At 38.3% G+C, this 26610-nt stretch overlaps 1 protein-coding gene and 1 non-coding gene across 2 annotated transcripts; both read left to right on the top strand.

Moving 5' to 3' along the window:
• The first annotated feature begins 18461 nt into the window (after positions 1 to 18461).
• LOC6576957 (zinc finger protein Noc) lies at positions 18462 to 22086 on the top strand. The gene is made up of 2 exons (XM_002002897.4): positions 18462 to 19037; positions 20264 to 22086. The coding sequence occupies exons 1-2, from the start codon at positions 18948 to 18950 to the stop codon at positions 21746 to 21748; spliced, it is 1575 nt and encodes a 524-aa protein (XP_002002933.1). The 5' UTR covers positions 18462 to 18947; the 3' UTR covers positions 21749 to 22086.
• Positions 22087 to 26147: 4061 nt separating this feature from the next.
• Trnap-agg lies at positions 26148 to 26219 on the top strand. The gene has a single exon. It is a non-coding gene; the product is annotated as a tRNA-Pro (tRNA).
• The last annotated feature ends 391 nt before the right edge of the window (positions 26220 to 26610 follow it).

The following is a 26610-nucleotide window of genomic DNA, read 5'->3' as shown; positions in this document are numbered from 1 at the left end:
CTAAAGCAATGCCAACGGTAACAGCAACGGGAATGGGAATAGGAATGGGAATGTAAATGGGAATGGGAATGGGAATGAGAATTGCCAAGTTAATGGAAACGGAAGGAACTACTTGCGGACAACGTCGTTCGACGACTCAAGCTCGCTGCGCTGGGGCCACAGGCAAAGGTAAGAATCATGGCAATGCAAGTCGGAAGCACAGTCAACACCTGCTAAAAACTTGGGAAATGCATGACGTCAGTTAGTTAACTATGGAGCGCTCGCTTCAGGTAGCTGTCTGCTGTCAGCTGTCAATTTGTGTTTGACATGCTGCTCGGCCCCCGCAAATCACAGCGAATAAATGCCAATTGACAGGAACAAGTGCAGGGCAGTGAAATTTTCCCGCACCATTTGCCATGTAGGGCCGTATTCCCCTGGTGATGTCTGCAATTGAACTTTGGCCAGTGGAATCAATTGAACCCTGGCTGGGGTTGGGAGTGAATTGTGGGCGTGGGTGTGGGTGTGTGTGTGGGTGTGGAGCCTATGCGATGCTTCTGTTGCTTTGCCAAACTTCCGTGTCAAGTCACTTTATTTGTCTTACTTATTTATGTTTATGTGCTCGCAGTCGGCATGGAGGGGCACGCACTCCCAAATTGGGCACACGTCCACGTCGACGGGATAGGCCAAGCTCCCCGAGCGCCTCCCGCATCCATTTGCCGCACAGCTGTGCCTAATTTATTTCACTGGACGTGCCCCCGTTTCTGTGGGCCCAACAGCAGCCGCAGCAGCAGCAGCAGCAGCAGCACTCAATGCACAGTCGGAGATTTATTTCATTCTGAAGCACATTAAAATTTTACAAATTGCTCGAATCAAATAAATTGCCGCGTTTATGGTGATAAATTGGCTAAGACACCGATGTGAAAGTTTTAATTCAAGTGCGGTCTAACAAGGCCTCGCCAGCCAATCGCCTGACAGCAATGTTTTTTTTTTTTTTTTTTTTTTTTTTTGTGTTTAACTATTCTAGACGTGCTTTAATTGCACCAATCAATATATGTCATTCAGATTTGCAGGCAAATTTTAATTGAAAACTGCTTCTGTCAGCTCCTGTCTAAAGGAAACATCTAATGCGGATGGAAATCAAAATCAATTGTAGAATCTAGGATGTAGACCGTACGGCAGATATTTACATCTCTAACCATATATTGACTATCAACAGGATTTAAAATAATATTCGAATACAATATATGGAAATTTACAGTTTCGATTCATTATTGTAATCTTTAAGACAAAAACGGTGCGACACACAATACTATATGAATTAATATTCAGATGCTTAAAAACTATTTTGCACCACATTGGCTCTGTTGTGGATGGAAACAACGATACATTTAAAATATAAAATAAATCGTACGAGACAGACAGACAGCTAAATTCGTGAACTTTAATTCCTAATTTAATATCAAATTAATTTCTTTATGTTCTAAATTAAAAGAAAGTGATAAAAATATTTGCTCATAAAAGTAAACCTATTTATCTTTTTGCTGTTAATCCTTTTTCAATTTAATAAAATTGAATGTTTATTTTTTGTGAATTAGAAAATTAATAAAAATGTTTCGAAGAACTAAAACTAAATCATTATTCAATATGTATTGTGTTATTATATTATTCAATCAAATTATTCATTTTCAATAAATGGAAATAGAGATTACTCATTATTGTTTTATTTATTTATTTTTATATTTATCTTTAATTTATATGTATTTATTTAATTTTTTTTTTTTAGGATTAAAAAATAATTGAAAATCAAAAATATATAATGACTTCAAGTATGATATTTTATATAGCTATAAACTATTATTATTGCATATATTATTCTATAATCATTTAATATTATTATTATTATTATTATTATTTTTTAACTGCAAAATTTGTAATTAGTCAAATACAATATAAATTAATGATATTTATTTTATGTGCACATATCCAAGTAATATTATCTAAAAGAACTTTACTCTGAACTCGATCTAGAGTCCCAAATTCGTACAAATAAATCTGTATTTAACATTTTATATAGAATAAGAATTTAAATGAATGAAATATTTATCAAAAATGTTCAGCTTTATTACATTATTCACAAGAAAAGCCAGCAAATTAAAAAATAAATAATGTACCAAAACTTCTGAATGTCTAAATTATGTTCATTCATTTGCACGATTTGCATCTTGATAGCAGTTTCTGACAGCTGAAAGATGAAATATGTTTCCTTGGCTATTTGTTGAGCTGATGCAAAGCACTTTCGGAAGAGGGGAGAGATAGATGTTCGCTTAGCAGTCTCGCCGTTTCGCAGTTTCGTCGTTTCGCAGCGCCGTTTGCTCTTTAGGTAAATGACAATAATTGTTATTTTAATTTTTATGACAGCAAATAAATTTTTGGTGGCTGTCAGATGTCAGAGCCGGAGCCAAACAATGCCAATGGGGTAGACATTTTTCATTATCTAAATTTCATAGTTCATTATCAAATTTGTTGCGTTCATCTTGGGGTACTTATCGCATCGCACAACCCTTATATGGCTCCGACTCAAGTGCGGGCTAGCCAGTTGCCGGTTCCCATGAAGCGGATATATGGCGATCTGCTGACTTATTTATAAGCCTTTTATTGGACCGGCTGCTCGTCTGCAGTCGCTCTTGCAGTCGAAGTGGAAGTTGAAGTCTGCTCAACGTTGGCTCCGCTTGCCACAAGTGAAAACCACATTTAACTCTTTTCATCTTCCCTTCGCGCTGCTCATAATTAATGCTGTCATCTTGTGCATATTTAACTCAATTACTTCCGCGCTGTCTCTGGCCATGGACGGGAATGGAAGTATGTGAAGGTATCGCCGATAGGGGCCCATCCGACCGGGGCCTAATTCATTTTGCTACTTTATGTGATAGTTAAGGTCCCGCTTCTGCTTCGACTTCTGCTTCTGGAGTGCCTGTGGCTCATTAAAGAAATTGTTTTATTTGCGAAATTTACATACAAAGTATTATGGTGGCCATGTTTCCAGATGTAGGGCCATTAGCTTTCCTTCATCATTATGCAAAAGACTTGAGTTTTGTGGTGGCTCGAGCTCCGCTAAACATTCATCATCACTCTAAAATGGTTGATGCTTATCGTACGTGTAGATTGAAATAACAAAATGTCTGGGCACAACCGGATGCCTAATGGGATATATTGAAGCTCTACATATCTAATTAAGAAAATTAATAATTGAGGAATAACTGTTTCCTATTCAGCAATTGATATTATTACATTCTGAATTTATTGAAAGAAAACACAATTGTTTAGTTTTTGTAAAAGTGGAAGTGGGCGTGGTAAATCCCATAAAATATATATTCTAGGTCTTTATTATGTGGATGACCTTTAACTATTATATCATTTACTTATCAATGATTATATAGTAATCAAATTTTCTAGATTATTTAGCAATGTCTGAACATTGTTAAATTTTCATACAAATTCGTAAATTTCTATTCCTTCTATGGTATTGGAGTAATAAGCAATAATACTGCAAATGTCAAATGTCAGTGAGCAGGATGCGGCGAAAACAATGCGCACATTAATGAAAAATCAAGATAGCAATTTTTAAAAATATGACAAAAAGAAAAAAAGATACCATCAAAAACAGCAGCAGCAGCAGCAGTAACAGGAGCAGCAGAGCCAGGCAATACGTCCCACGGGCAGGAGAATAGAGCGGACTACCAAAAGAATAAACCAAGAAACAACAGCAGTTGACAACTGTCAGTGTCAGAGAGCTGCCAGAGCCACTGTGACAGTCACTGTTGCTTCTTGCTGTCTTTTGTTTCCACATTTCTCTCTCTCTCTCTCTCTCTCTCTCTTTCCTTCTCCATTGTGCTCTATAAGCCGAAGGATGAATTGAACGAGCTGTGAGACTTGCAGAGAATATGTGAGTTTATTCAGCGAAACATAAATATTTGCTATTTAATATTATCTGTGTATTATATAAAAGGAAACTGGAAATAATATAATTTATGTATGGAGTAAAGATTTATATATTCTATTATATATGTCCTCTTCCTATCTGTCAAATATAATAAAATAAGTTACTGTTGATACGTTTTTCGTTTTAATTTACAAAAGTTTATTAACTTTTTTAAATTTACAATTTTTATTTATTTTTTAGCTTCTAACTTGTAGTACTACTGTTTATATGAAAAGCCAGTTTTCAATAGAGTTCTCTAAAATGGGAAAAACAAACAAATGAACTCTTTACATTGCATTCTATTCTATGTATAAAGTAAGCATCTCGTTATTTTTAAATAGAAAGAAGAGCATTTTAATTTAGCTTTTCTATTCATCCACATATATGCATTATACCTTAATTATATTCATTCACATATAAAGTATATATATAATTTATCAAATTAATTTGATAAATTACTTTCTTTCTCATAATTTTAGAGGCTTACCTATGCAGCATCTTGCTATATAGAGATCTATACTATCTATCTGTCTTTTTTCGCCTTAGTTCAATTAATATATATTTTAATATATCTGATCTATATCATTTAATACAATAATATTAATTTAGTTTTAAATCATACTATTCGAAAATTCAATCGTGTACATCATTCAACTTTAGGTTTTTCTTATCTTCAATGGCTGCGACCTTTATAGAGCATTCGAGCTTCATCCAGAGCTCAATCAGACTTCTTCTATTTGTTTTGTTGTTTTTTTTTTTGTTTTTTTTTTCAACTTTTTCTCCTGTTCAGTTTTCACTGTTTGCTGTTGACATTAGCAGAAGCTTAGTCCTTGCTGTCTGTGCTGTCAAAAGTGTCCTGTCAGTTGCTGCGTCACATGCAACTGTTCAGAGCTACAAAAGACTCCAGCAAAATAGGAACCGGCTGTGGGTCAGGAGGGGAGTGTGGGGAGGGATGCTGAGACGCAGCTGCTGAACCTGCGGCCTGACACTTTATGATTGCATTTACTGGCACTGTGGCTGAGTGGATCCTAGCTGTGGCTGCTGGCTGCTGGCTGCTGACTGTGCTGGGTAAGTTCTAGAATGCGAATGACGAGCGGCCATAAATAAAATTAACCCAAATTAAACACAGGCAATTAATTACAGCTGCTCGCCGGCCAGATTTAACAGCAAATTAACACCAACAGCCTCTGACGGACTGCTGGAAATGCCACCACCAAAGGGGCGAGACGAGACAAGGACGACGAACGATGCTCGATGGACGAGTCTGACAGTTTAACTGACCATTAATTTGCATTTAAATGGTACGACAAATTCTTAGACCCTAAGAGATGCTTTCCCAACAGCAACAGCAACAGCAACTGAAAGAGCAAGAGCAACAACACAATCTCACACATCGTGTAGCATGGCGAAAGGCATTTCGAGTCGCATTTGCATATTTTTGACATATTTTCTACAAATTTCGGAGCAGCTTGACCGTTTGCCTAGCAGAGGGTCTCTTGACGGCTTCTTCTTCTTCTTCGGAACAATTTTTAACTTTATGCCACAAAATGCTCACTGCTGATTTATATAACAGTCTCCCTCTCTCTCGCTCTCTCTCTCTCTCTCTTTGAGGGTATATGAGCAGCCCAAATATCGCATTTAGGAACATGAAAATTTTTCTTTTCATGTTTTTATCGCACATTTTTCTTCGTTTTCTGGATCTTTGCAGCGTTTACAGCGCATTAAAATTTACTTGAACGCTCGTAAATTTCGCATTCTTGCCGCAAGAAAAAAAAAAAAAAAGTAATAAATGTAATAATCGTAAAAAATCACGATGAAACAGAAAATTTTGCCAGCTTTCTCTTAACCATGCCTTTGATTGAGTTTTTCCTCACATTTTTTTCATAATGCACCAAAAGTATTTCTACTCATAAATTTGCTGCACATTATTTGCTCTGCCATGTTTCTGTAATACTAATAAATTCTACTCTATTTCGTATACCCTATGCGAAAAGGTGTATTGTAAATTTGGCTATGCTCATTGATTGCGAGTGACAAAGCATAAAAAATTGATAGCAGTTGATTGTCTTTTGGATACTAGAAGAGTGTGGAGATATAAATGGATTTGTATTTGACTTCGAATCAAGATTGAACAGCGAATCTCTGCACGATAGAATGGAATATAATATGTAAAATATTATGGATAGATATATATTTGTAAAACCTGACTGAGAAGAAGAATTTGGATGGAACTTGTACGAAGAGTCACCGAATTTATTGCTATGCATTTTCTGCAAAATGTAAAAAGTCACAGTCGCAGTAACAGTCACAGTCACAATGATTAATAACTATCATAGTACCTAGAGCATTCAAAATCACTGCCTAAGTCACAGCAGCAAAGTCACATTTTCAGACTGTCTCCCAGCTTTATAGAGGGCATTTTGCAGTCGATTAAAATCGACTTTCCTCCTAATTTATTGGCTTCAGCTTGTTAGAATTTCTTTAGCAGCAATTTAAATGAATATTGATGTTGATATCCATATTGCCAATGTAATTATAAATGCCAGATAGAGAGGGAGATAGAGAGAGGGAGAGTGAAAGAGATATTTAATTTATTTAAAATGCATCCAATTGGCCTGATCTGTGTGTGCAAATATTTTCGACTCCATAAAGTTGCGTATGATGCTCTGCTTCGTGTTTCATTGCGGGTGGGCGCTGGCTGGCTGCACATGGAAATATTTTATAGACGCTCGTTCATTGGCAGTGGCCTGACATAAGTTGGTGGCTGGGAGCGGGCAGTGCATCTGGTGGCGGTCGGCGACATCATAAAGCTCAGCCGGGCAGCACTCGCTGTAGGACATCACTCCCCCAGAAGGACACATAAATTGCGCTTTTAATAGCATCCGCCTGTCATTGCAATCTAAATAAATTGTTATATTTATTTACGACAAAATGTCCACAAACACACGAAGTGGGCAAGCGGGCGGGCGGGCGGTGCGGTATGAGTGTGGCTAGAAAATATGAAAATTAACTGCCGACTAAAGCCAAATCCCGCCACATATATCCCACACACACACACACTCACACACAGGTCTGCCGTCTCCCACTATCCAGGCAAAACAATTGCGCCACATATTCCACATGTGTGTTTACGTGTGTGTGTGTGTGTGTGTGTGTGTGTGTGTGTGTGTGTAATTTTCACTTCATGTTTGGCCACAAAAGCGCAGAAACTGCCATAAAATGCACACAGCGCACAGAGCAAACGACGACGAGTCCTGGCCAGGGCACCCCGAACAATAAGGTGAATGGGGGCACTAAATGCCACTAAATGAATTTATTTGCCAGGGCAGCCCCCGACCACCACGCCCCCCGCTCTGGGCGGGCACGAACAAAAACAATAGCAATCTGAGCGAGGAACATTTTGTGAGTAAATAAAGCCCAAATGAGATTTATGCAACATGACCGACAACGACCAAGTGCTGAAGTTGCCCCCAAGCCACAAGCTCTGCCCACTCTCCCCTCTCTCTCTCTCTCAGTCTCTCTCACTCGCTCTCTGTCCAATTCACTTTCAGGTTAGTTCGTTAGTTTTAGTGGGCACCCACTTTGTGGGCATTGCGGACTGGCTGCCGGCAGGACCTGCTCCTGGACGACTCCTTTTCGGACCGTGTGCGTGCCTTTTAACCCAACTAATTTTTAGCTACTAAAAAAAAAAAAATAGAAAGGAAAATAGAATGAAACGAAGGGTGGAAGGAAGGAAGACAACCTTTGGAGACTCACAGAAAAACAACAACCTTCTTGATGCTGCTCCCGATTCTCTGTGTCCGGCCATTTATTCTCCGCAAAATTGTCACATAAATTTCACAGCGTCCGAGACATGTCGAGCGTACTTCATTTTGTATTTTATGATATTTTTCCTAACTGGTTAAAAGCAAATTTATGGCTCAGAAGCTAAGCAAAATGCAGACAGCTTATCTATTTTTATTTCCATTCCAGACTAGTCCATCTAGGCCCATACTTTTGAAATGTCTGTTCAGATGTGTGGACAACAAATCGGGTAGAATCTTTAAATTAGTTTGAAATTTTATGGACCATTTGCTGGCTATATAATTGATAAGAAAATTGAAAGGTTTAACAATGTGGTATAGATCGTAATGTAGTTATCTTTTATATGATATTTATAGTAATCTAATTATAGTAGAAATTCTGAGCACAGAATCAGTGCGCTATTCTTGCAATTAAGGAAAATGAATCAGAAAAAAGGTTTAAATATTTTAAAGTCTTTTTACTAACTATTTTATTTAATTTATGCAAATATATAAAACTAAATGAGTTGATTTTTTATTTGCATTGAATAGGCTCCAAAACTACTGGTAACGACTAAAAAATTAATTTATACTTAATATATGACGAGCAAAAATGCAAGAATATTTTTTATTTATTTATTTATTTATTTTTTCTTTGAGATTTATATGTATATATATACAATTTTTAATTTATTTTATATTATTTTTTCAATTTTACTTATTTATAATTTATTAATATATATATTTCTTATATATGAACTATTTCATTAATTTTCGAGTATATTTGAACTCTTTTTACAAACTTACCCAAGCTTCGTATACAGAGACATTACGACTATTATTCGCATTATCATTCCCGCCAAGAAAACCTGTCTACTTTAATTTGGAAAAGTGATTTATGACAACATTATTTCACCCCAATGGTTCGCCTCATAGCTTTCGTTTTGGAAACATAATGCAAGAATATCTGGTGACTAAAATTTTATTTTGGGTTCTCTTGTTGTCGAGGGCAACCGAGCACTAGACAAACTTCCGACATGTCGTAGCCATGGGCAACGTTCAGCTTGCCTATAACCGGAAGTGTGACCCTTTCTCTGTGGGTTTGTTGTTTGTTTGAAATTGACTGATTACCCACAAAATAACCGAATTTCCGAAATTTGTACGTAATTCGAGACATTAATAAGTTGCTCACGCTGATTGCGCTGCTCTCCCAAGTTGAACCCTTTTTTCTTTTCTCTGTACCAATACAAACATTTTTGTGACAGACGGGTTTTACATTTTCCGACATTTGTTACACAAGCTCACATTGCTAATTAGCTAGTGTGAGAATGAATGGCGGAAAGGTTAAATGAGTGGCTTCTACATGCACTACTCACAGAATATTATCGAGTCGAGTAGGGGCAGAAATAGTAATATGAGTGGGAACACGAAAACTAGCTTTACTTAGTTCTATATTCCATGATTATTCCCAGAGTATTATCGAGTCGAGTAGAGGCAGAAACAGAAATGTTAGACTGAGAGAATGGGAAAGATTAGACCAGAGAACTAGCTATACTTGGGTCTATACTATATGAGAGAAAAGGTTAAATCAGAAAATTAGCTATACTTAGTACTATATGCCATGATTATTCTCAGAGTATTATCGAGTCGAGTAGAGAGAACAACCCCAACTACTTTTCCTTTCATATATAGAGCTATTATCTTCTTGAAAACTACATGCTTTCATGCAAAGTCTCGTCTCGAGACAGTCGTTAAAATCAATAGTCCCCTAAGCAAGTTATCGCATTAGCCTCACCTCACGAACGCAGCCGGTCGAGAAGATGGTGCCCTTAAAAACCCGCTGCTCGTGTAGTTCAGCGACATTACTTCTGCTTAGTTTAGCAAAATGACTCCCCCGCTTCCTGCTACGGGAGTGAAAGCATCGTTTTCATTTCATTTAAAATGCTGTCAGCACGTAACCCTTGGCCCAAGATTTCCCTCTCTCAGTCTCGCTCAGCCTCTCTCTCTCTCTCTATCTCTCTCATTCTGTCTATGTCTTCATGTCCTTTTTTATGGCAATTTCAACGCGTCATTGAGTGTGCCGCGGCGCGTAGTCATCAGGGCCGTGGAAGGGAAAGAAAATACAGCAGAGCCGAGTGGACTGGAAGTGCTGGCAGGCAAGCATTGAGGCTGAAAATGAAGACGCTTAGATGGAGTGTACAGAGAGTTGAGAGTTGAGCGCAAGACACGGCGTCATTGAGTGTGAGGTGTGCGTTTATAATCAAATTAGAAGCGAAGCGTGAGATCAAAGAAACGACACGGAACGACGCGACGTCCTCCGTTTAGTCCGAGAGTGAAAAGTAGGCGCGACATAATGCCCGAAATGTCGAAAACACAAGCTGCCACAAATTTCCAAATATGACGAGGGACTGTGTGTTCGGCCTGACAACTTGAAGTGGAAATGACTGCGCGGGCTGAAGAAGACGTCTCATTAATGACAACAAGGAGCCGCACTCTCAGTCGACGTCGCCGTCCAGGTCCAAGACCGCATCGTAAAAGAAAAGGTGTATTATACACTCAACTCAACTCAACTCGCCTCAACTCGACTCGACTCGACTCAACTTGGCTCGGCTTGGCACGGCTCGTCTCAGACTCGCAGCTCTGGCTGTTGCTGTCAATTCAAGTTTTTGTTGAATTGTTTTGCTCAAGTGGTTGGCTGCTGGCTGGTTGTCGACTCTCCAACCACTTCCTCGAAGGATCATAGCGCTGCCACATAATTGAAAACGAGAAGAAGGTACCACAAAATTGCTCTCGACGCTGCCTGACATTTAAAGTTGATTATGAGTGCCGCGGGGGCTGGAGGGGGAAGCTGCTGCTGCTGATGCTGCTGCTGCTGAAATGATTCTCGTGCTGATGTTGCTGACGACAGGTTAAATGTTTTCATTATGAATCGCCCAGATGAGCTGAGCTGAGCTGAGCTGCCGGCAGTTTTTCCATAATTGGAGCTGCATTCAAGTGTCCTCAAGTGTTGCTCCAGCTCCATCGTTAATGCCTTAGTTGTTGTTGCTGTGGTGTAGAAAACTAAATTGAGTTCTAGGTAGTCAGTCAGCGTAAACAAGGCTCCCAGTCCCCGGTCCGGGATGCTCAAGTGTTGACCTGATAATAAATCGTCGACCCACTCAATTAGTTTTTCGAAAATTACAACAACTCCAAAGGACTTGCCTGCATTGTTGCCTTTAGCACTTATATCAACTGCAATCAATTAATATCTCAATCGAGTATGACATTTAAATCTACATTAGTTTAGCCTACATTTTATGCTGAGGTCATACGAAAATATAATCATTTTATTATTAAGCTTTGCGTTTGTATGATTACAAATTGCAGATATATATTTGACAATATACTTATATTAATTAAAAAAAAAAAAAAAAAAAAAAAAAAAAAAAAAACAAAACAAAACAAAGAAATAAAATAACATTTTCTTATTATTTATTAAGCAATATATATATTTTTTTAATTAAATTTAATAAATTTATTTCTATTTAATAGCCAAATCACATATTCTATTTATTTATTCATTAATTTATTCATTAATTAATTTTTTTTGTTATTTTGATTTTATTTAAATATTAAATATTATTTATATAATTATTTCTTTGTAATAACTAGACATTAATTTAACTTATTATTTTTTATAATTTTTTATTTAATATTATTTTCATTAAGCTTTTTATTTTAGTTATAAATAAAGTATATTACAATTTGTTTATTATTATTATAAATTTATATACAATATAATTCATTTAGAATATTTTATTGTAATTATTTTTTATTACATCAGATAAATCGCTTTTTGTAATATCCGCTGAACGTCCCAAGCAGACATAGACTCGCTGTAAAATTAATAAAATTCAGTAAAAACAAAATACCTGTGCATTGCTGAGTACAGTAAACACCAGCTAAAGCAAGACACAGCTGCTAAAAATTCAACTTATTTTTGTTAGTCGTAAAAGAGAACATCAGCCATGAATGTTATGTGTATATATAAAATGGAAACAGCTGTGATTTATGAAACATCAAAGAGAGCCGGGCTCGGCTGGAATGGTGCCTCGCGAGCCTCCTTGTCCTAGGAGACGTTGCTCGGACACGTGACGCTAAGCGGCACATCAATAAATTAACACAAAAAGCGAATGAGCACCGGACGGAGAGCTGCGAACCGAGAGTAGAGTAGAGTAGAGTAGAGTAGAGTGGAGTGAAGTAGAGTCGTAAAGGACCCTTTAAAAAACAAACATGCCATGCATAACTGATGAGTCCTCACTCGCCTGTGTACTTAGCCATGGTCAGTCCAACTATTCGGACAGCAACAGCAGAAGCAGCAGGAACAGCAAAAACCTTAACAACGTGCAATAAAAACTAAATTATATCCTTTCACGTTTCAAGTGGCTGCGTCGCTGTCGGCGTCGCGGCGTGCATGAGAAACGATTCAGCGATTCGCGGACGAACACGTTAAGAGACTGAGACGAAGATGCAGACGAAAAGACAGACAGAGCCACCGGACGGACCGACCCACGCACTATTTAATTTAGTACAAAATTATTATGCGCTACATTAGCACTCGGCGGGGCCGTGAACTGGGATCGGCAATGCGTCTGGGATCGGGATGCGAACCGTGCGAGAGCTGCGCGCTGAGAGCTGAGAGCTGTGAGTTGTCTTAAATGAAGTGTGAATTCCGCTGTCAGCCTGTCATTTCAACAGAGCTACAATTACCGCCTGGCCCGTCTCGCTCGCTGCTTCGTTGCTTTCATCTCTGGGTTCTTTATTTCGTGTATCATTTTGTTTGGAAAGGAGTTAGTCCTATAAACGTTTACATCAGCTTTCATGGATGTCTAGGGTATTAACGTAATCTGTTTTTTCTAAATTTAGCTTATACTATACATAGACTGCTTGGACCGCCGCAGTATGTCATTAAGTTATCTAACTTTTCTGTCAAAAGATATAGGGTTTCCAAATGGACAATTCTGTACGCCATGCTATATTATATACTTTGTGTACGCTAATAGAGTTGTCAATAGAATCGACTCAGATTGACACTCCATGTAGGAAGAGTTTGCTTTATTTTGATTCAATTTTATATAGAAGGATCCGACCAAAACCATATGTTAAGTATATGGATCGAATGGGTAGAGGAGAGTAAACCTTCTACTCATCTATAACACTTTTATTTAATCGATGGAGAGAGATTTCAAGGGAGAGAGGGAGGTAGCAGTTCTTAGCAGTTCTGAAAACAGGCATTGCCTGCCGCAGGACATACTTGCTAAGCAACTATTTCCTGAACAAATTTGATAGAGCCGAAAAGTGACAAAGCGCACCGGAAAATCGCAATCAACAACTGTCACGGCCAAGCAGGCAAATAAATGACGCGTGACAAGGCCAGCCGAGACGAGTCAGCTAGAGAGGGTAAGAGACAAAGCGAGCGTGAGGAGGAGAGGGAGAGGGAGAGCTAGAGGCATAGCTCGAGATACTTTGACAAATGCGTCATAAAATGAGCAATTATCACGTGCTGCGCTCAGGCAGCTGAACAACTTGAAGGACAATTAAAAACCAAACACAGACCGTCAATAAAATTATTTGTCGCTCGACCTCTCCCGCTCCCTCTCTCTCTTTCACTCGCTCAGTGTGTGAGGGGAGTGACATACGCAGAAGTGTCAGCTCTGGTGGCAGCGAAATTAATGAGCACCATAAATCAAGGACAATGCCTGGCTGCCTGACTGTCAGTCTGTTCTTGCCCGCCCATGTGTCAGCCCGGCTGTTGGCCCGCCTTGCAGCCAGTCCTTGATTGACCGCATTTGGCAGTTGTTGCCGCTGCGCAATATCCTCGCGAGGGACAAAGTCCTTTGAGTTTCCATATTGTGGCAGAAATTAGCAACGCCGTCGAAAGCAAATCAATAAACATGCGACTACGTCTCTGCGGGCCATAAACGACCTCGACGGTCTCCGGCTACGGCACCGGCTTCGACTCGAGCTCAGACTCGGACGATACGTGGCATCGATAGATATTCATGATGTATAGACCATAATTTATGTGCTCTTTATCAACAACACAAGAGACGACAACAGCGGTATTCCCTCTCCCACTCTCTCTATCTCTGTCTCCGTCTAGCTACGCCGTGTAGCGCCAGTCGGAATCGAAGTCCGGGTTCGTCGCCGGGGACCTGCTTTGGGCTATTAAATTGCGAAGGTCGTAAACATTTTTATGTTCGCTCATAAATATTTACGCAGCTGAATGCGATTCCCGAACAAAAAAGGATATGTTTATGCAATTGTTTTCTCTGCTTCTGCCCCTTCTTCCTCTTTTCTTCTTGATTTTGTTGCTCTCAGAGATTTTTATGCGCTGCTCGAACTGCAGTTGTCGTTTATTTAGTTGTCATTCCTTAAAATATTATGCTTCTATTTCTCATGCTCGACTTTCTCTTTTCGAACAGAGGAAAGTCGAAGGTATATTACTCTGAGTGGCGCTGATTTATAGAGAAAAGTTTTATACAAGTTTTAAATATAATATATAATTTTGATAATATGAATTTTGAAGTTTTATGTAAATTAATTCCTTCTATATATATGCTAATAGAAAATTCTTGATGAAAGTAAAACATTTGTACATTAAATATATCTACCTGGTAAAAATGTTCAAAAGAGCGCATTTATGAGATCTTCAAAGATTGAATATATATTATATAATAGTATTAAATAATACTCTTAATATTCAGTATAAGTATAATATATGAAAATATTCAATAATATAATATATCTATTGTTAAATACTAAATATTTTATATTTTATTAACCTATAAAAATTTGACATATTACGTATTAAAAATAAAATATTTTACCCTTTTTTTTTATAACTATAGATTTTTGTTAATAGTATTTTACAATAATTTAAAAGTTTAGGCTAAGAAGTAGGATTTTATATTTTCTTTGTTTTTCCCCCCAAATAATTATGTTATCGCATAAATTAAATATCAAGTCATTTGAGGACCTTTATGTTAGGAACCTGGTAGTTGAAATACATAATTTATGATATATTATATATATCTTATCGATAAATATTCGCATATCATGTTAAAGCCCTTGAAATACCTCAAGGTCTACTTCAGCCTTACATAACATAGATTTTTCATTAATTTCGCTTTCCCGGCTTTTCCTGTTTGTCAGCCCTGTCCCATGTGCCTTAGGCAACTCCCTTTTTCTTTTTTTTTTTTTTTGCAATCAATTAATACCCAATACCAAAGGCAATAAAATTTATATAGTCAATTTGTCTTTCGGTCTTTCTGCACGTGTCACACATTTTTTTTAGCCCAAATTTTGCTTTGTTTCGTTTTGTGACAATGCAGCCATTAATTTGGTTTATTAATCTACCCCCGATTGGGTATTTCTAGGGGTTCCACGTGGGGTTATTTCGCAGTTTTGCAAAAAACAAGACCAAAAAAAAAAAACAGACAACATCGAAATTATTCTAAAGAATCTTTTGTTGTTAAATTTCAATGTCACCAAAGCCAGGGGCTATTTTTCTTCGTTCTGTGCTCGTGTGTGTGTGTGTGTTTATGTGTATGTTTTTCCTGCTCGTTACTATTGCGAGATAAATTGTTGTCAATAAATTATCGACAGTCGGTCTTTCGGTAGCTCTACCTTTGCTGTCCTTTTCGCGTTGCTTCCCTTTCTCTCTCTCTCTCTCTCTCTCTCTAGCCACCCAGAGGGCATGCAGGATGTTGTATATCCTTTTTATGTGAGTTATTGTTAGTATACATGTGTGTGTGTGTGTGTGGCTGAATCACATATGGGCTCTACTCAATTTATTGCAGTTTGTTTTTCAGTTGATTTTTCAAGTTTCTTTTTTCCATCAATATCAGCAGAATCAACTATTTAACAGCTATGATTTGTATGATTCGCATGATTCGGGTCTTATGACATCCTGGTGGAGTTTTCTGGCGACCTCGATAGGGTCGTACTACCTTTATATTAACGCAGATAATGTCAAATTTATTGCATTATTTTCGCGCTGCTTGTTTTGCAGTTATTTTTTATTTTCATGATGGCAATATGCGTGCCACGCCCCCGCCGCCCCAACGACCGTTCTTAACTGTGCTGCTGTCGTGGTTATTGTTGTTGTTGTTGCTGTGCATAAATCAAAAGGTAAATGGCTGCATTTTTATGGCTGCCTTTTGCGCCATCGTCGGCGTCGTCGTCGTCGTCGTCGCCGTCGCAGCCATCGTTCATCGTTCGCCTTTTGCGCTGTGCTTCGCTTTTATCACACAAACATTTCTGTGATAATAAATGCCATAAAAATGAAGAAATATGTGGTTAATTTTATGTGCTCTGCCTCCTTTATATATTCTCTCCACACACACATACACACACACATACACACACACACACACAGAGAGATACTTATATACATAAATGTTTTCGCGGCTACAAATTTTTTCGCTTCTGCTCAGCGTTTTTACATCCCTGCGTGTAATTTATAATATTTTGTGTTATTTATATGGCAACCCCGACGCCTGACGCCCCCTTCCCCCCTCCCCATCCACGTACCTCTTCCCCACCCTTCGGTAGCTGTATGTAGTAGTAGTAGAAGCATCTCGGTTGCCATTTGCGTTCGCATTGCTAGTAAATAATTCACATGCCCCGCAAAATTTATGACGCTGACAAAGTAGCCGTAAAAATATGAATTACTTACGTGCAACGCACTCGCTCATGCTCTCCCTCTCTCTCTCTCTCTCCCTTTACTTACTCACTCACTTGTATACAATGCATATTTATTTTGGCATTTAACTCAAATGAGTCCGGACTGAAAACAACCAACTGCCAACTGCCATCACCTTCTTGTTCTTGGCCAAAAAGCCGCAAATTACGTCTAAGCCGCATTTGTGAAGCAACACGCTTTTCCCTAATAAATCCATCATTTTCTGCGAAAGGCCTTGCCCTTGGCCCAAGACTCTAGTAAATAGAGCTGCATTGATCTACCTGCTGAGCCGTTAGGTATTTGTGCGATTGCGTAAATACCTGTAATCGGTTTATCGGGCGAAATCTTTATCTACATCTTCATCTTTAGCTGATTTTCTAAAATCTCTAGTTACTTAAGTTGCATTATCTGTGTGCAGCACTCGAAGATTATGTAATCTTACAGATCTTACAGATGTCCAGCCTAATCTCATCCATAGGAAATTCTCTTACATTGAAATTCCATTTAAATCCCATTTTTGGAAATAAAGGAATCCAGTTTTAAACCAAATATATTAAAATTACTTACATAATACTATTATTAATTTTATATTGCATAATATTTAATTTATTATATAAAGTTATACTATATTATATTATATTAAAGACCTCGCATAGCCGAAAAAGTAGTAAACAGAGAGTAATTTTAATTGAAGCCTAGTTTAGTATGAGCGAAACCATTAACAGCTACTCAGTAGGTTGTATTATTAAAAATACATGAACTTGAGCAACCACTAAACTATTAAAAAGCCCAAAGTTCATCATGTGGCAATGCCAAGCACATGTGCAATTGATCTCTTCCCCCCTCACATGACCCTCTGACATTCTTCCTCTTTCGCTCGCGCACACAGTGCAACTTGTGTGCACTTATGGCGAAGCTTAATTAAGACACACACAGACACATGTGCATGCATAAACCTACACATTTATGTGTATGTATGTACAAGAGACGATTACTAGCGAACAAAACATGTGAAAAATTGTTTGGTACAACTTTGACACGGCGACAAAACAACGATTTCCACTTAAACAACAAACAGAAGCTCTTGTGGAAAACAAACCACAAAACAGAATCCAGAAGTTAATCGAAAAACGCTAAACAATGCTCGAGTCACAGTCAGAGTGAAGTGAGAATCAGCGTGCGGAGTCGTCGAAGTGGGAATTGTGGGTAAGCACACTCGGCAGCGCTCTGCGCTCAGAGCTCCGCTTGCCATGGAGCAATGGAGAGAGCGGCAAACAAATTAATTTTTATATATGACATTAAAGCGAGCGAGCGAGCAGCAGAGGCGATTGCATAAAAAGAAGAGTGGTTAAGTGTTGAGTGACTGAGAAACAAATCTCGGCGAAGACAATGAGACTGAGCGTCGAATGGCCTGGTGTTGACAGCCGACTGAGTGGGAGAGCGAGCGGGAGAGCAAGCGGTAGCGCTAGCTAGATTGAGTGTGAGCTGCTGAGGCGCGTGACATATGTGTGAAGATAAAATTAATGTGCGCGTCAAAGGCGAACTTCCGCGGCTACGGCCACAGCTACAGCTACCAGCACGAAAAAAACTGAAAGAGCGCCGCTCTCGCGCTCAACTGTTGCTCTCACATCGAGTGTTGCCGTGTTGCAAACAGCCACTGAGCCAGTGAGCCACACATGCTAATGCAGCTGACTGATTGTACAAAAACAAAAACAAAAAACCTGCTAGGCCACTTTACGGCTTCCATTGCATGGCGCATGCGATGTGATTGGGCAAAAAGTACGCCATATTTGAAAATTACACACAGTGCAGCTCGCTCGCACAGCACGCTCGCCTCTCCTTGCACCAACACGCTCAAGCGCTGTGCAGCGCTGCTTACCGGTTTTGAGCGCACCGCAGCCAGAGAGCAAAGAGAGCTGCAGTCTGCAGCGTGAGCACACACATTGCTGAGAGCGGATTTTCGCTTCACTCTAACGCGAGTCACCGAACGGCACATTCAGACAATTCAGTTCGAGTTCAGCCTTCGATGCGTTCAGACGTGTTCGGAAAAAAGCCTAAAACGGAAAGCAAAAAGCAAACTCTACCAGAAACAACACTTGTGTATCTGTGTATCTGCCTCTCTGCATAAGTATTTGTATCTGATAGATCGCACGGCTGTCAGAACGTTCGGCGTGTAAAGTGCTTGAACAGCCACAACAAAAAGTGAAAGATACGCCACTTGGCCACTTGTCAAAACAGTGAACGCAAGCAATTTCTGAAATTAACAAGAAATTCAAAAAAAGTAAATTGTGAAAAATATACGGAATTATTTCAAAGAAATAATCCAAGAAACAACCCAATCTGAAAAAGAAAATTTCAAAAATCAAGTTTTGCCGTCGCATTTCACTTGGATTACCCCAACACACATCAGCCAGCCGCTGACAGATCTTGTTCAGCATCCTCTGTGGATTACTCTATTAGGACAATCGCCAACAGCTCCGCAATGGTTGTCTTGGAAGGCGGCGGTGGTGTTGTCACCATCGGCAACAACCAATACCTACAACCGGATTATCTGGCTCCATTGCCAACAACGGTTAGTATTATTTGTTAACACATCAAAGTTGAGCTCAGAAAAAAATATGGAGCAAAAATAAAAAAATGCATTTTTGCTGTTAACATATTTGTATTCAACAAAAAACACTTTGATGAATGAGTAAAAATATTATTCAACAAAAAAATTACAATTGAAACTTTGCAAAAAAATGTGAATATAGCAAAATTAAAAATTGCTGGGAATTTCATTTAAATGCTTTAAACGAAAAAAAAAAAAAATTAAAAAAATATATAAATGGGATGATTTTTAATAACAAATAAAAAAAAATTTGTTAACGTAATAACAAAAGTTAATTAGAACAGAAAGAGTCATAAAACATTTTCGTGTTTAAAACCGAATTCGAGTTTCAGCTGAAATATGAATTTTTAATGAAAAAAAAAAAAAAAATATTTTTGATAATTTGTGGCATTTGTCTCTGAGTAATTGAAACAGTTGAAAACAAAATAATAATTTAGCAGCAATAAATTTAAAATGAACATGACCTCAAATTTCAAATTAGTTTTTGTCTTCCCAACAAATGTATTTTATTTTCTTTTGCCAGATAAATGAAAAAAATGTTCCATGCTCAAACAAATTATTTTTAAACAAAATTTTAAGAAGCAAATTGTAGCACAATCTATTGCAATAAATAAATAATTATATGAAAGAAAAAAAATGAATATATGCCTGAAATAATTTGTTAACATAAATTATATATAAATTAACAAAAATTAAAATGTTTTGCTTTGCTTCATTATATTTATACAAATTTTAAATATATTCTGCAGTTGCTTGTACTAAAATGTGTTATTTATTAAGGAATATTAATTTAACAAACAATTTTTGTACAAACAACAGAAAATACTAAAATTAAAGTTGCATAATTGCTTAATTGTATTATTAAATAAAATATTATAATATATAAAAACATTTAAAAATACCTAGAAAAATTTACATAACAAAATATAAACGAAAAAAAACTTTAAATATTTAATGAAATAATAAAAAGTAAAGTATGCAATTTTGTGCAACGCAATTTTGTTGGCCAAAAAGACAAAATTTCATTTATAGATAGATTTAAACATAAACATTAAAAATTATAAAAATTAATTTATTTGTTCAAGATATCAAATGTTTATCACAAGATTTCATTTATAATTTTAGGAAAGTTCTAAAATTCTAAAACTAATGAAAAGTTTTCCTCCTCTCCTCTCGTTTCTCTGCAGATGGATGCCAAGAAAAGTCCGCTGGCTTTGCTGGCCCAGACCTGCTCACAGATTGGAGCCGATTCGTCGGCAGTGAAGCCGCTGCTGGCCGTGGACAAGAGCAAGAAGTCGGGCAGCTGCTCCTCGTCGTCCACCTCGTCGAGCTCGTCGAGCAGCGCCGACATGGGCACGGCCAAGTCGCCCAGCCAGGCCAAGTCGCCCAAGTCGAGCACGCCCATCAGCAGCACCATTGGAAGCACCACGCTTGGCAGCGAGGTGAAGCTGGCCTTCAAGCCGTACGAGACGAACGTGCTCAGCCAACAGAACCAGAACAGCTTCAAGAGCAGCGCCAGCGAGGAGCTGCCGCGGCCCAGCTCCAAGAGCTCCACGGGCGCCCAGGAGCGCGTGCCGTCGCGCAACAAGTCAAATGCCACGCCCACAGACAAGCCGGAGCCTCTAGCCACCACGCCACACGACGCCAGCCGGAAGACCGTGTCACCCGCCGGCAGCTCTCAGCGCGGCGCCAGCCCGATCGTGCGCTCCGGCATGGAAGTGCTGAACAATGCCAACGGCACCGCCCAGCATCCCAAGGAGATGAGCAGCATGGCCGCTGCGGCAGCTGCCGCTGCAGCCGCCTACAAGGCGGCCGGTCCGTACGGTCTGAATCCGTTGTCGGCGCTCTGCTGTCCGCCCGGCATGGAGCAGCATGCGAATCCCGCCTTCCGGCCGCCGTTCGCCGGCGGCTTCTCGCACCATCATGCGGCGATGCTGGCCGCAGCAGCCAATGGCGGCTATCCGGGAGCCGGAGCCGGCCCGGCCGGACAGCCCAATCCGTACATCAGTTACCAGCGCATCAAGACGCCCGCCGGCGGCGAGGCCATCGTGCCCGTCTGCAAGGATCCGTACTGCCCCGGCTGCCCCTACTCCGCACACACGCAACAGATGCTGATGGGCGCCCCCTGCCCGGCCGGCTGCACCCAGTGCGAGCACCAGAAGTACGGCATGGCCATGGCCAGCGCCGGACTCCCGCAGGCGCATCCCTACTCCCAGGCGGCGGCTGCCGCTGCTGCCAATGCGGCCGCTGCCCGATCGGCGCCCTACGTCTGCAGCTGGGTGGTGGGTGACGCCTACTGCGGCAAGCGTTTCCAGACCTCCGACGAGCTCTTCACCCATCTGCGCACCCACACGGGCAACCTCTCCGATCCGGCCGCCGCTGCCGCCGCGCTCGCCCAGTCGCAGGCCCAGTCCCTGCTCGGCACACTCTTTCCGCCCTCGGCCCTCCGCGCTGGCTACCCAACGCCCCCGCTCAGCCCTATGTCCGCCGCCGCTGCTGCGGCCCGCTATCATCCGTACGGCAAGCCACCGGGCGCCATGGGCGGCGCCCCCTCGCCCTTTGGCGCTGCCGGCGCCTTCAACCCGGCCGCCGCGGCCGCTGCAGCTGCTCTGGGCCCCTACTACTCTCCGTATGCCATGTACGGGCAGCGCATGGGCGCAGCTCATCAATAAGAAGCTGGAGAAACCAAAAAGCGATAGAGAAGAGAGAGAGAAGGAGCAGAGGGAGGGTGAGGCGAGCCACAGCTTCGCTTTGGGATGTCAAAGACGCTGGCAGCGGCGTTCGCTGTTCTGTGATACTAAACTGTAGATTTGTCGAGGCGCTACTTACATTTAAGTTTCGGATTAACCCACAGATACAACAACAACAACAACAACAACAACCACTACGACAACAACAAAGAATCCAAAAGCAACAACTTAATTAAATATATACATTCAGCAAATACATACATATATGTATATAGATATTCTCGAGGAGTGAAAAATTGAAGGAATTCTGTCAAATCAAATCAAATGTTTTGTTTTGTTAATTAATTTAATTATTTGATATATATTTTAAGACATCAAAGTTTGTTCTCAAAGTTCAACCAAAGTTTTCTCTGACTTCCAGTTCTAACTAAATGCGATCCATGCATATGGATCGTATCGTATGAAAATCGTATGTTTATCAGGTTTTGTTTACACACCTTAGCGATAGTTAAGCTTTGTTTAATTTTAGTACTTGTTTAGAGCCTAACCTAGTTCTTAGCCATTCGCATATAACTATGGATAATAATACGATTACAAATTCAATAAGCTCTTAAGTCATTTATCATATAATATATACATATAATAAAAAATTATATTACAAAAATACAAAAAAAATCAATTCTTGTTATTTCTTTACACGAACGAATATCAATCTTTAAAAAAAAAAAAAATATATATATATATATATACATATATATATATATATATATAGTTCACAATAAAACGACACTTAAAGTGCGCAGTAAATAAATAAAATTCACAATGAAAAATTGAGGGAGTAAAACTTTGTATATTAATATACAAAATTTCATTTATCTCAATTTATTTATTTGTTTATAGACTTGTTGCTTCTGCGTCTGACAATCCGCACTTGAATGATGTGTGCGCGTACTTTTGGCACCGACTGTATGTGCATCCATCAATGAAGTATCTTCAAGCAACTGAAAAATATCATTTTTATTTCATTAATATCCCAGATATTTCAGAAATTATTGCGGAAAAGTCAAGCTGCATTAATTTGTATGAATATATTTTATTTTTATTTATATACATAGCCATGATCACATACTTATATATGTGAATATATATAAGGATTTGTCGAAAAAATGAAAACAAAAGTTGTTCGTCTTTTTTGTTTGTTCTTATAAATAGTATATTCCATATTCTGTGACAGTAAATTTATCAAGATCACCTCTGATTATTTTGATCACTCTCTAAGGCTGATAAAGCATCGTCATTCTGACTTTAGTTTAATTGAATTAAAATGTAGATATCATCTAAGAAATATTCAGCTAAATTAGACAGCAATAGCAGCAATCCAATATTCTCAATGGCAATGATGTAGTTTCAAAGAAAGCATAAACCATATAACAACTGGAAATATACGTCAATACATTTCAGTTTATATGTGAAAATTCGTCTATTTCTCAAGAATTCTCTAGGAAACTCAGATGTTTCTAATTACTTCATAAAACTATCTGGAAGTTTAGAATTTCTAGAGCGTATAAAATAACTTAAATTGTGTTCATATACAACCAGAATTCTGCAGAAGTCCGAATTAAATAAGTATATGAAATTGTAATTCACATTTTATAGCACTTCATTCACCATAAAAACTATAATAGGAAAGGCAATATTCTAATATGTTTGATATATATTATTCTCTATAAATATTATAAATTACATATCATATATAATATTTAAGTTGAATATTAATTAAGTATTAAAAGTCAAATAGGTTTGATTGCACTGTGGCATTTTGCATGATTGATTGATTGATAGCGTTTATTTTTCCGTATAATATGTGGCTGGAGCTAAAGACAGCTAATTTCCTTATCTGGCAAGCTTTAATGTAATTGAAAAGTAAACAAATACCGCTTACTATAAAGTAAATTACTTAAGAGGTATTGCGAATCGAGGTCACTGGCTTAAGAACTTTCCAAATACTTTTGATAGATAATTAATGGAATTTAACGAAATATATGATATTTATATTTACCATATATTGATTGTGCTCAATGACTAGGATGATATTTTTGAATAACAATAGAATAGCAAGAATACTGAATAAGCATTTATATAATAAGTGTACTATATTTACTCTAAATACCATATATGTATATAGAAATACCTGGTGCACATATATTATATATACCCCATATATATTGTATATTAACTAAATATACTCTATATTATATACATACATGTATGACAGGTTCAAGCAATGTAGTAAAATATAAAAGAACCTTTTTAATTGAAACCAATTTGTCTAATTTTAGTACTATTTTGTGAGATGGGAAGTCATGATCAATTTTCTTCAATTTCATCTGTCCTTAACTTGCGGATCTAAAATGATTTTCCCATAACCAAGCAATTCTAAAAATATTTAAAAAGGCATCTGATTACTTAGGGCATTACTATAAGCACAAAGGCCTTTGCTTCTTTAGATTATATTGCAACATCATATTAAAAATGTACCACATAAACCTCCTCCGTAGAAAATGAAATCATTAGGTATAAGCGCGTAGCTAATTGGAAATTCACTATATCTTTTATAATTTATCCGTAGAACAAGCTTCGAAGTTGTCTCATTGTTGACCTCCGCCTTCGATAGACCCATTAATAACATGCTCACCCATTGCGACTGTCATAAATTCACATCAAGATCTGTGTATTTAACATAATTCTGTATTATACTCCGCATATCGATTGCACATGCTGAATCGCTTGTTAATCAATGGCTTTTCTGACTGTCCGAGATAATTCCTAGCTAAATCACGCCGAATCAAAGCATTTGCAATCCAATGAACTAAGCTGCGGCCGACAGCTGTTGATTGGAATGGATGATTCGCCATCCATTATAGCTCTCGATTGGCGCTCGATCTGTAGGCGATCGTCTTGAATTTAAAAGTCAAATCGCAATCAGAAATCGATGCTGCGTTTCGTCTAATCGTATTTTATATTTCGTATGCCAGTTGCAACAATTTTTGAGCCCATAACATTTGAATTTCATGAGCTGCGGCTGATCGAGGCTCAGCAGGTGGACGCAGCGGGGTGCGGGGGGAGGCGTAACGTTGAAGTGGGCGCGGCATTTGCGCAAGCGTTTGACAAACTCTCAGCGACAGCCATAAAACACCCAGGCTGAAATTAAAAATCAATAAAATCGAATACATTTAACCAATTGACATTCAATGAGCAGCTCACAGGAAATAAAAAAAAAAAAAAAAAAATATATATATATATATATATATATATATATATATATATATATATATATATATATATATATATATATATAAAAAAAAAAAGAATTAAAAATAATAAAAAAGTACAAATGAAATGCCACTTGGCCGCAATTATCATTCGCCAGCCCAGTCGGGCTTACATATCTGTTAAGTAAATTAATTGTGACAATATTCAATTGATTTGATTTAAAATTATCGCCATCAGCTGTCAGACGAGCAACGAGCTACGATTTTTCAATTGATTTTACTATGGCTCTTTCGATTGCCCCTATACAGATATGTACATATAGTAATTGGACAATTTTATTTTTATTTTATTTTCTGTTGTTTCATTTCACCCTATCAAAAGTATATTAATTTCTTCATTAAGTTTGCTATTGAGATTTAATTTATTTCTCTATTAAATAGATATATTATCAGCTCTCATACAACTCGCCCTCCCTCTAAATACCTTAACTCTAAAAAGTGTATCTACTATTCGACTTCAGCATTGGGTTTATTTTTTGGATCTCTGCTTGACTTTTTTTTTTCTTGCTCTGATTTACAGTAATAATTTTTTTGATTGTTCAATTTCTGTTGAAAGATCTGTTGATCGTGTTTTTATTGCTGACGTATCTTTACTGTTGTTGATTTTATCATTGTTGTTGTTGTTGCTTGTGCGCTGTCTTCCATTTTGATTTTGTGTTGTTCCAAATTGAATTTATTTACATGCATCATATTTCTTTTGTATTGTTGTGTTGTCCATGTTAAACAATTTGTTTTGTTGTCAACACTCAAGAGCAGCAGCAGCAACAACAAAAACAACAACAACAACAACACAACAAACGCTAGACAAACGGCATGGCAACTTTTTGTGCTATAAATAAACTTGCTTTGCTTTGCTCTGCTCTGCTCAGCTGCTTGTTGCTGTCTATCGGTGCATTGGAGTGAAGAGTGGCGCGTAGAGTTGGTGTTGCCGCGCTCTTTGGCTCTCTCGCTCCCACTGTGGGGCCTCTCTTGCACTTCTTTTTGGCTGCATGTCTTGTGATCTCTCTTCGCGCTGCTTTTATATTTAAGTTGCTTGGCTCCGATCAACTGGCTCGTTGGTCTAGGGGTATGATTTCCGCTTAGGGTGCGGGAGGTCCCGGGTTCAAATCCCGGACGAGCCCAAGGCAAACTCAATTTTTATTAAAATTAATTATATTATTTATTTTTAATTAAATATTTTTTAATAATTATTGATAAAGCTAATATCTCAACTATAAAGTGACAACAAATATATTTACTATAAAATCAAAACAATCAATAACTTGAGTTCTATTTCTGACACACACACTTAACGATTACCGAAAATAAATTTCACTTCATCGAAAATGTGACTCGATTTATGGACAATTTGCACTGGATTCTTAACTGTACGATTGCGAGTCTTGTGATTCAACAATATAGAATGGAATCACAAATGCATGGCCCAGACCCCGTAGTGCTTTATGGCCACCATGAAATTAACCATAATCGATCGGCTGTGATTTTGAAAAGATATTTTGATATTCTTCTTTA

Source organism: Drosophila mojavensis, unplaced genomic scaffold (genome assembly GCF_018153725.1).
Source record: "Drosophila mojavensis isolate 15081-1352.22 unplaced genomic scaffold, ASM1815372v1 contig_36, whole genome shotgun sequence".
Lineage (NCBI taxonomy): Eukaryota > Metazoa > Arthropoda > Insecta > Diptera > Drosophilidae > Drosophila > Drosophila mojavensis.
The sequence above is the reverse complement of the archived record's forward strand: the minus strand, read 5'-3'. Positions and strand labels throughout refer to the sequence as shown.

Excerpts from the sequence above, each read along its gene's own strand:
- LOC6576957 (XM_002002897.4), top strand. The coding sequence starts at position 18,948 with ATGGTTGTCTTGGAAGGCGGCGGTGGTGTTGTCACCATCGGCAACAAC. Across the intron at positions 19,038-20,263 it reads TGGCTCCATTGCCAACAACG|ATGGATGCCAAGAAAAGTCC; the intron begins GTTAGTATTATT and ends GTTTCTCTGCAG.